The sequence below is a fragment of the Salvia miltiorrhiza genome, chromosome 2, assembly GCF_028751815.1.
Source record: "Salvia miltiorrhiza cultivar Shanhuang (shh) chromosome 2, IMPLAD_Smil_shh, whole genome shotgun sequence".
Taxonomy (NCBI): domain Eukaryota; kingdom Viridiplantae; phylum Streptophyta; class Magnoliopsida; order Lamiales; family Lamiaceae; genus Salvia; species Salvia miltiorrhiza.
In genome coordinates this window covers 16,332,259-16,341,974 of record NC_080388.1, presented here as the reverse complement: position 1 = coordinate 16,341,974, position 9,716 = coordinate 16,332,259, and the positions used below count along the sequence as shown (strand labels likewise).

The window sequence follows — 9,716 nt, the reverse complement described above, 5'->3', positions numbered from 1 at the left end:
GTAGTTTTAACAATTGAACCACGTAAAAATCTGGTGTCACCTTTCTTTGTTTATTGCTTTAATTTTCATCACGAACTTGAGTGTTTAGCTTTGTGAGTTGAGAGGTCTATTGCTGCGACTCTTGTTGCTGTGATCGAGTTGGTTTGCTGCAACTGCAGTGTGATCAATTCCTTACAAAATATGTATTCAAAAAATATATTAAATTATATATAAATAAATATTTTGTAAATCTTAGAATATTATATGATCCATAATGAAACTCATTATCATTTATACTTGCTTTTGATATTTGATGATTCATATATTTATACACATTATCAATTAATTCAATTAATTGCTATTTCAAAATTTGAAAATTCGAATGTTTTCAGATTCATATTTTTTATCGAGATAATGTTGTGGATAATTTAATTTTTTTTTATTGAGATTCATGTTTGTATTTTACTTATATATAAATTATATTTAATATTTATATTTATTTATTTAAATTATCGTTCAATTTCGATGATGGTCGTGTATCGCACGAGCGGGCACATACTAGTAACTTAAATACTCCCTCCGTCCCTGAAATAAGTTTATCTTTGGGGATGACACGAGTTTTAAGGAAAAGTGGTAAAGTATATTGATAGTGGAGAAAAATGTGTTATAATTAGTATTGAAAGTGGTGAAAAGGTGAAAAAATATTATAATTAATACTAATAAATAAAGTATTATTAGTGGTGGGGTAGTTGTCCAAAAATGGAAAGAAAGAAAGAAGAACTTATTTGGGGACGTCCCAAAAAGAAAAAAAGATGAACTTATTTCAAGGACGGGGGAGTATAATGGAGATCCCAATAGGTTTTGAGATTAGAATAAAAAGATGAACTTATTTCAAGGACGGGGGAGTATAATGGAGATCCCAATAGGTTTTGAGATTAGAATAAAATTTGAAGTGATAATGACAAGGTGTTTTATCAAAAAGGGAAAAACAAAAAAGAAATGACAAGGTAATTTGTCGAAATAAGAATATGTAATTACCACGGATAGCTATGTAATTCGAATATGATTTTTTTTAATGAACAAATAAATTTAAAAATTACGTGAACCGATCAAATCTTAAATTTCAAATTTTGAAATTGATTAACCTTAATTGTTTCTAAGAGAATCAAGGGATTTTTTAGGACAATAACTTATATTGATTTGGAAATTAGGACAAAAACTTTCGGATTTGTAAAAATAGGACACTAATTTTTTTTAGAGTAAAATAAGACACTAATTAATAAGCGTCGTAAAAATAGGACATTTCTCGGCCGATAATTGGCCAAAAAATGTCATGCGGATGCAACATTTATTAATTAATGTCCTATTTTACTCTAAAAAAAATTAGTGTCCTATTTTTACAAGTTCGAAAGTTATTGTCATAATTTCCAAATCAATCTGAGTTACTGTCCTAAAAATCATCGAACTCTTTTTAAGATGACGCTAAAGGGTATTTAGGTAAACTGTAAATTTAATTAATCAGCATCAATTTGAAAAGAAAATAAAAGAAAAGCACATAGAGTGGGCGAGGTGAATCAGTTATTTAGGGAATAAATTTGATGAAGCAGCCGAAAATTCGGAGAGAGAATGGCAACTCAAATGAGACCGGAGAAGTTGCTCTTCCACAAACTACATCTTATCACCTAACACATCTTATTATTATTATTCATCATTTTAATTCCATTTTCTTTTCCTTCTTGTTAGTTTTTCTTTTAGGAGGAGAAAAACAGACTTTGAGTTTTCCATTTGAATCAAGAAAACTCCCCCCTCACCTATATATTTTATTACTAAATAGAGGAGTAAATATATATTTTTATTTTTGAAAAATAAATATAGGAGTAGTTATTTGTGTCAAGATCGATCATCATCATCATTAATTGATCTGAGGGGAACTGTTTGGAGCTTTCAATTCTTTTCCCCATTCTTTTAAACGATTACAGTAAGTTAGCTTTTGATTTGATGCAATATTTGATTTTGTGATGACATTACATGCAATGTAATTTGATTCTTTAATTAATCTCTCTTTTTGCTATGATTTTTTTTTTCTTATTCTCTCCAGAAATTGGGAGAATTGCTGTCGATTTGTAAGGGAAATGTGTGAAACTGCACTCTTTTATTTGAAAAGTATTTCGAGGTATCCATTTCTTGAACCTGAAAACGGTTGATGGAAAGATAAATACTTGTCATAATTTAACGAGTGATCTAAAAAAATATCAATTTTACTATTGTAGATGAAAATAAGATTAAATAGTTACTCTTACAATTTTACATTTATTAATTCACAACCACAAAGCCCCATTAGTTATGAATTAGCCTTATTTTGCATAAAATTCACAATCGCAAAGTTTCTTAATCGTGAATTGACTATATTTTACTTATAATTCACTATTAAAATATTTGTTAGTTGTGAATTAATCCAATTTTGCCTAGAGTTCACAACTTCAAAGATATTTCAAAGATTCTTCGTCGTGAATTAGCCTTATACAATTCAACCAAAAAAGTTTAACACTTTCTATATCCCATTACAAATGTCTCAATTACTATAATGGAATGTTTTATATAATAAATGTCTCATTTCTTTTTTGACAAATAATTAAGAGACTAATTAACTAATAGACCCATCACTTACTCTTTCTTTATATCTATTTTTACAAAAGACATTTGTAATGAGACGGAGGAAATACTTAATTAAAGCTAATTTACATTAATTAAGGGCAAAAAATTTACGCTAAAATACGGCTACTATATTTAATCTCTGTAACTATTTTTTATATTTACAATAATAAAATTGAAGTTTTCGTATACATTAATTTTAATTTAAGTAGTACATTTTATCAAAATAAAAAATAAAAAAAATAGTCTAATGAACATTGTCGTTATGAATATGCATATATTTGTTATTTGCATGAATTTGTTTATAGTTGTTGATTGAATGCAGTTGGTAGAAGAAGGCAAGGAATAATAATGTTCGGATTCACTGTAAGAACATTGCAAAATGGGTTTGGTTCACCGAGATCTCCGAGCGCAGTTGCACGAGTGGAATCTCCCAAGGTGTCGTCTTCTCCGAAAACCGACGTCGGAGAAATCGACACTCGCGCACCCTTCGAATCCGTCAAGGCTGCCGTTAGTTTATTCGGCGAAGTTATCTCGCCCCGAGCAAGGCCCGTCACCAAGAAGACTAAAGCCGAGGAGGTAATAGTTTATGGCCCGAAGTTTAGAACATTTTTTCTTCATTCGACCTTTGCAGAAAACTTCGATGGAACTAACATAGTTCCATCGAAGTTGTTAGTTCCATCGAAGTCGAATAAAAGTGGTAAGATTTATACTTAACTAATTATACGCAGCAAAAACTGCTGGAGAAAGAGACCCAACATCACATGGTGATTAAGGAGCTGGAATACTACAAAGAGCAGCTGAAGGGTGCAGAAAATGCCAAGGCACAAGCTCACCAAGATCTGCAGAAGGCCAACAGAGCTCTGCAGGACCTAACGGGGAAGCTCGAAAATCTCAGCGAATCGAAGCAAGCAGCAATCAAAGCCACGGAAGCCGCGAAACGGAGAGCCGCGGAGCTGGAGGTGCAGCAAACCCAAGCTCAAATGGGCAGCGACGCGTGGAAGCTCGAGCTCGACCTTGAGAGGGAACGCTACAAGGCCTCGTCGGGGGAACTCATCGTTGCCAAGCAAGAGCTCGCCAACTTAAGACAAGACTTCGATGCAGCGCTCGAGGCCAAACTGGCCGCGTTTCAGAGGATAGAGGATGCGCGGCAAGCCACCAAAGCCAGCGGGGAAAGGCAGAACATGCTCTCCAAGGAAGTCTCTATGCTCCGTCGTGCCCTCGATCAGGTAAAGTTCGACTCCCTCCAAGCGCAGGAGGAGCACCTCAAGCTCATCGCGGAGAAGGAGGTTCACTTGCTGGTGCATAAGTCGGCTAAGGAGGTGGCTGAGATGGAAATCAAGACCCTCAGAGAAGTGTACGGCCCTGAGGAGAATCTGGCGCGTAAGCTCGAGGAAGCCACCGAGGCGATCAAGGTTCTGCAGGAGCAGCTCAATGATGTGCGCGCTTCTGATCTCAACTCGTTGCAGACTGCGGTCACGGAGCTCGACTGCGCCAGAAAGGAACTACAGCAGCTCCTTGCGGAGGAGGTTTCACTTCACACTTCAGTGGAGTCGCTCGAGCATGAGGTAGACCAAGTAAAGAGGGACCGCACCGAGTGTGAGAAGAAGGCGTCGGAGGCAGAGTCGAGGATCGAGCAGATGAGGGCCGAGCTAGCGGAGAGGACGATCGAGCTTGAGACGGCCCAGTCTAGGAATATCCGCGAGGAAATGCAGTCGGCTCTCGACAAGGTGCTAGCAGAAGCTGAAACGGATCGGGTGGAAGCAGAGAAGATCCAGAAGGATGTCGAACTACTAAGGCTAGAAGCTGAAGCAGCAAACATTGCAGCCAAAGAAACTGACGAGAAGCTGCAGCTCGCGTTGAAGGAGGCCGAGGAGGCTAAGGCTGCACAAAAGCTCGCAGACGAACAGATACGAGATTCTCCCAAAGCAGATGGTGCGGCCAACTTGAAGGGACCGGGACCTGCATCAACAAGGAAGATCAGGCTGTCAGTCGACGAGTTCAAGACGATGAACCACAAGATTGAGGAAAGCAGAACTAATGCCGATTCCAAAGTGCAGGCTCTCATGGCCGATTTGCAAAAAATAAAGGCGAGCCAGAATGAGACGTCACAGAAGGCAGAGGTGATCTTGAAACAAAGTGAGGACTTACAGTTAGAGATTGAGGACGCGGTGAAGAGGGCAGAGGTGGCAGAGGCCGGGAGGAAGGTAGTCGAAGGCGAACTCCAGAAATGTCGTATCGTAGTCGGAGAGCCATCTGGAATATTGTAAATGACAAAAAAATATTCCTGGAGAACATATCAAGAAACACAAGAATATCCATCTTCTTGTAAAGGTAGTATAGCTGTTTTGATTAAGTGTAGGTAGTCTTTATCAACTAGCCTTGTACACTTGAATCAACTATTATCTGATTTCAAATAGAGTTATCATTAGATTGTTTATCCAAACAGAAGAATCACAGAACTAACCTCAAAGAGACCAAATAATCATATCCAAAGAATAAGAGATACATATATGATATGGATCTCAAGATTCACCCTTGTAGGGAAACAGTACCAGAATATATATATATATATATGAAATTTGTATATTTTCTTTACAACTCATGTTAAACGGATGCAAGATTAGGACATACTTGATGATATAGAGAAGCCGGCATCTGCACATGACTTCGCCTGTGGCCGGGCATTGTGCACACAGCTTCAACTACGTATTTTTGGCGAGCTACATGAAATTACATAACAATCTATAGCTATAGGGTGGCTAGGTAGAATTCTAAACCAAGATATCTCTGCAAGCTTGTAATTACTCATTTTTAGGTCCTTGAGCAATGTTGAGATCCTTGAATTTCTTTAACTCGGATTCCAAAGTCTCTGCAATGACTTCTTTATCAGCGTCTTCAGGCAAAGTTACATGAACGGACCCTTGCTTTACTGGTGGGGCAGGTTGACAGAGCAAGAACTGCTGCTTAACGTAATTGTAGAGTTGTCGGTGAAATGGATGGTCCAAGGAAAAGCAATTTCCGGAGCTACTCTCTGAATATTTCGAAGAATCAGAAGATCTCTTCCGGCAGAAATGGGGAAGGGAAGAATAATCCATTATCTGCACCAAACATAAAAATTTGTCTTTTAGCTAACTTGCCAACTTCAAACTCACAGAAGAAAAAAAAAATTATTTAAAAACACAAGAAATTTAAAGGGAAAAAAAAAAGAAAAAAGAAAAAAAGAGAAGAGACTATTTGAAGGAGATGAGGACAAGCTTTAGGAGCCAGAATTCCAAAACCAGATATCACAAAAACGATACGGTTTATGCATCAATTCCATGTGATGTCGAATTCAATTATACGATATAAGCAGCAGTACAAAAAAATTACTAATATGACCTAGAAATTACCTTAAGTAGATCATCCTGTCCACAGCTCGAGAGTACATCTATTTTACTCCTTGTTCTTTCCTGAAGAAGTGGCTTTACTACCTGTTAACAGATTAAAGGTTAAGCTCTCGAACAAAATATTTGAAAAAAGAAGAAGAAAGTTTATTACTGGTCTTCTAATGAAATGTCCTATCACTGAAAACTCCAGTATCCGTCATAAGAAAAAGTAGCCAGTTACACCTAACAGGAAGAAAGTGTGAGACGGACCTTCCAACATGCCGAAAAGACGTATGGCGCATTCACAATGTAATAAGTTTGTGTTTTTTCGGGGTAGTTTAGATCGTCAATAGAAGAAATTATAGTCAGGAGCTGCAAAAGAACAAATACGAGTACCATTAGTGATAAAATACAAAAGAACAACTGTATCTTGAATGAAATAATACTGAAAAACTATAGCTATTAATATACCTTTATTTGGTTTAGTGCCGAGAGTTTCAAGCCAGTCATATCTAAGATCTTTACGCATTTACTGATATGCTTCCCATACTTTTTCGTCGCAGCAGGCTGCAATAAGAATGGTAAGTCATACAGAAGTGTAAGCAAATGGAAAAACATAGAGTAGAAGCACGAGTATCACTTACCAAAATCACACGATCCCTGTATTCATTAATCTGAATGTGGGATTGCACATAATAATGAACCTAAAACGAAGAAAAATGTTGTCAGAGGTAATGAAGAAATTGTGAAATATTGGTGAACAGAAACTTCAGAAAATTTGGTTTCATGCCATGCCGTATAAAGCACTGGAAACCAGAAGAGAACTATTAGCAGCAATACTTACGGATGCTCGGTCGAATGTGCTCAGGCCTACTCCAACAGCGAATACAGGGAGACCCTAATGATGAAATAGCTGCCCATTAGTGAGTGTATGGAATTACGAAGATAATACTGATCAGACACCTAATGTGTAGTCATGTATTCCTGCTCGATCAAATGCTCACCTCATTTGAGTAACCCGACAATCCTACAAGCTGAGAATCACGTATCCCTCTGTAAAGTTCCTCGGGAACAATTGGTTTCTGCAGTAAAATGAAGCAATTAAGTTGTGAAGTAAGTATTAAGGGAAACAATAGTCCCTGTAAGTGTTTCGCTATCGAGATAGTTCACAATTTGTGGAGGAACTCCACCATGGGTTGCTTCAGAAATGAGAAAAGAGAAGGGCTTAAATTTTCCGAAGAGAAGGCAACCTCAACAAACTAGTTATGTTATAAATTGGAGAAAGATGTTTTAGGACATGATAGGCAATGATCAAATGTAGCTTCTTCTTTTTTGAGAAGAATGTTCAAACATAGTTTGATCAGCCCTCACCATATGCCAAATGGGACTAATTTGACCTTGAATACAAAAACATTGTTCAATATGCACTAAGATTTAATCAGCTATTTTACTGTCAACAGTTCAACACACATATATGTTGAAAACATACCGCTAGCATATTATCAATGTCATTTTGAACTCTCCACTCCAAGCAGTCAACCAACTGATATATCACATCATCAACAAACAATTAGTCTACAATTCATCAGGAATGCTTATCATTTTACATTTCATAACTTATTTCAGAGAAAAGGTTTTTGTCAGACCATCTTATGAGCCTTTTGAGCATTCCCTTCTCGCGCCTTCAGAAAACGAGTAAACGTTTCATGAGGATATCCTTGATGTACATTCTGCAATTTGAAAATGGTTCAGAGTATTTCAAATTCAAAAAAATGTAGCAGAATTAGACAGCAGTTGTTTTGAGCTTATGTTTTTGCAGAAAACCCCATTTTGTCTTTGTGCTTTTTCATCAAAAGAAAAACAAAGTTCATATCACATAATTTCAATGATAAGTGCAAGACAACAACCAAGGTCAGCCTTTTTTTTTTTTTTTTTCGAATTTCTATTTTCCCAACTTTTTTTTTTTTTTTTTTTTGAGAAATCTATTTTCCCAACTTAATCAGTAAGAATTACTTCTATAACATGACTTAAAACAAATACACACTAGGTAAATAAAAAAAGACAAAAGACATTGTCAGAATAGCACTAGAAGATTAAACACAAATGATTTTTTAAACCAAACAGTAGATATGCAACAACAGGAAGAAAAATTTACAAATGATGAATGAAAAGGGGAAACAAACCTGGAAAGTTTTTTTGAGTGGTTCGTCCACTGAAAACAATTCCACAAAGACAAAAAAAAATGAGAAATCAGGGAAGATCCAAAATTAATTAATAAATAAATGGGGTCTCGAAAGAAATATCAACCTTCCTCCATTAATGCTTCAAATTGGTTGATGGCTTCTTGAGTAACCAGAGCCATTTCTTCTTCTTCTTCTCAAAGAAAACACAGGAAAAGATTTCCAAGAATAAACTTATCGCTAAAACAATCCTCACATGGATATACTAGTGCAATTTTTTTATCAATTGGTTAGTTAAAGAAGAGAGAGAGAGAGAGAGAGAGATAAAGATTCCACTTTTAATTTAGAAAAGAGAAAGTTCAATGGGGTCAAGATTCAAGAAAGGCAAGCCACCCTCTTTCCCTCGTACCTTCTTTGATCCTTCTACTTTTATGTTTTACTGCAATATCCAAAATCAAAACCACAACCACAACAAAAAAGATCTGTATGAAATGCTGGTTATTCTTGACATGATTGGAAATTTATAAGTGGTATCTTGTTACTTTTTTTCAACAACGAAAATAGCTTTGGCGTGTTGAAGGGTCAAAACAGCAGCTGAATTAAATGCAGTTGGAACGAGGAGCAGGAGTAAAAAATTTGCTCCCACCATGGTTGACTCAAAAGTTAGAACACACAAACACCATACAAAACAAAATAAAAAATGAAGAACGGATAATTTGACTGTAAGAAAAAAGAATTACTAGTTTTCATACACAAACATTTTCTACGTGGGAAATTTGGAAAGACAAAGAAGATGATCAGTTAGTGGCAATGAATAAAAGAATTAGTACCTAACACTATACATGATTTATAGAAATTTGATTCTAGTGTATTTTATTCTCTCTTTTTTGGTTTCATTCATTAATCGGTTGAAATGACACATCTGGTCGGCTAAGGACAGCAACAAAATTATTAGTATATTACACAGTTTGATCAAAAGATAAAATAATTGTGTATTTTGAAAAGAATCTGGCAATTTAATCTACCGGTGGAGAAGCGAGCAGCTCAACTCAAATGTACCTAATCTTATCATTGGTGGTTCTAATATAAGAATAAGCCCTATTTTTTCTATCATTCTTAAGCTGTCAACTGGAGTAGCCCAGGCCCAATCGAAACTCATCTTAAACTCACAAAAATAATAATATCTATTTATTATTATAACAGCCCAGGCCCAATCGAAACTCATCTCAAACTCGGAAAAAATAATTATATCTATTTATTATTTTATAACATGTATTATATGTTTTATGTTATTCATGTTTATGTTTTCTAGTAAGTTCTCGAACTAATTTGCAGGCCTAGCCCTGGGCATGGGCCAACATAAGCGACCGCCCAAGGCCCATTATTCTAAGGGAGCCCAAAATATTATACTCTTTTAATTATATATGTATTATTTAAGTCAAAAGAAATTATATTTGCTTTTTTTTAAGGTATATCCACTTAGTTAAAATATTTTTTTTAGATGGCCAAATATTTTAAAAATAAAAAATTCAAATGC

General features: G+C 35.7%; 2 protein-coding genes across 3 annotated transcripts; one reads left to right on the top strand and one right to left on the bottom strand.

The window, feature by feature from the left end:
* Positions 1 to 1,691: 1,691 nt before the first annotated feature.
* On the top strand, positions 1,692 to 4,923 carry LOC131011371 (WEB family protein At1g12150-like). Of its 2 annotated transcripts, XM_057939174.1 has the most exons (4): positions 1,693 to 1,957; positions 2,078 to 2,152; positions 2,957 to 3,210; positions 3,363 to 4,923. In XM_057939174.1, exons 3-4 carry the CDS (start codon positions 2,983 to 2,985, stop codon positions 4,899 to 4,901), a joined length of 1,767 nt encoding a protein of 588 aa, XP_057795157.1. In that variant the 5' UTR covers positions 1,693 to 1,957; positions 2,078 to 2,152; positions 2,957 to 2,982; the 3' UTR covers positions 4,902 to 4,923. The 2 variants fall into 2 exon arrangements, with proteins under 2 accessions (XP_057795158.1, XP_057795157.1); XM_057939175.1 differs by lacking the exon at positions 2,078 to 2,152 and having other exon boundaries at positions 1,692 to 1,957.
* A 246-nt stretch (positions 4,924 to 5,169) lies between these two features.
* LOC131011372 (phosphatidylinositol/phosphatidylcholine transfer protein SFH2-like) lies at positions 5,170 to 9,225 on the bottom strand. The gene is made up of 11 exons (XM_057939176.1): positions 8,307 to 9,225; positions 8,183 to 8,211; positions 7,646 to 7,729; positions 7,489 to 7,542; positions 7,004 to 7,081; positions 6,844 to 6,897; positions 6,644 to 6,703; positions 6,471 to 6,566; positions 6,270 to 6,371; positions 6,024 to 6,104; positions 5,170 to 5,732 (listed from the first exon to the last, which is right to left on the bottom strand). Exons 1-11 carry the CDS (start codon positions 8,359 to 8,361, stop codon positions 5,436 to 5,438), a joined length of 990 nt encoding a protein of 329 aa, XP_057795159.1. The 5' UTR covers positions 8,362 to 9,225; the 3' UTR covers positions 5,170 to 5,435.
* Positions 9,226 to 9,716: the final 491 nt, after the last annotated feature.

Coding starts and splice junctions, on each gene's coding strand:
- LOC131011371 (XM_057939175.1), top strand. CDS start 2,983: ATGTTCGGATTCACTGTAAGAACATTGCAAAATGGGTTTGGTTCACCG. Junction 3,211..3,362: donor AGAAGACTAAAGCCGAGGAG/GTAATAGTTTAT, acceptor AATTATACGCAG/CAAAAACTGCTGGAGAAAGA.
- LOC131011372 (XM_057939176.1), bottom strand. CDS start 8,361: ATGGCTCTGGTTACTCAAGAAGCCATCAACCAATTTGAAGCATTAATG. Junction 6,567..6,643: donor ACAGGGATCGTGTGATTTTG/GTAAGTGATACT, acceptor TTCTTATTGCAG/CCTGCTGCGACGAAAAAGTA. Junction 6,105..6,269: donor TCTTTTCGGCATGTTGGAAG/GTCCGTCTCACA, acceptor ATCTGTTAACAG/GTAGTAAAGCCACTTCTTCA.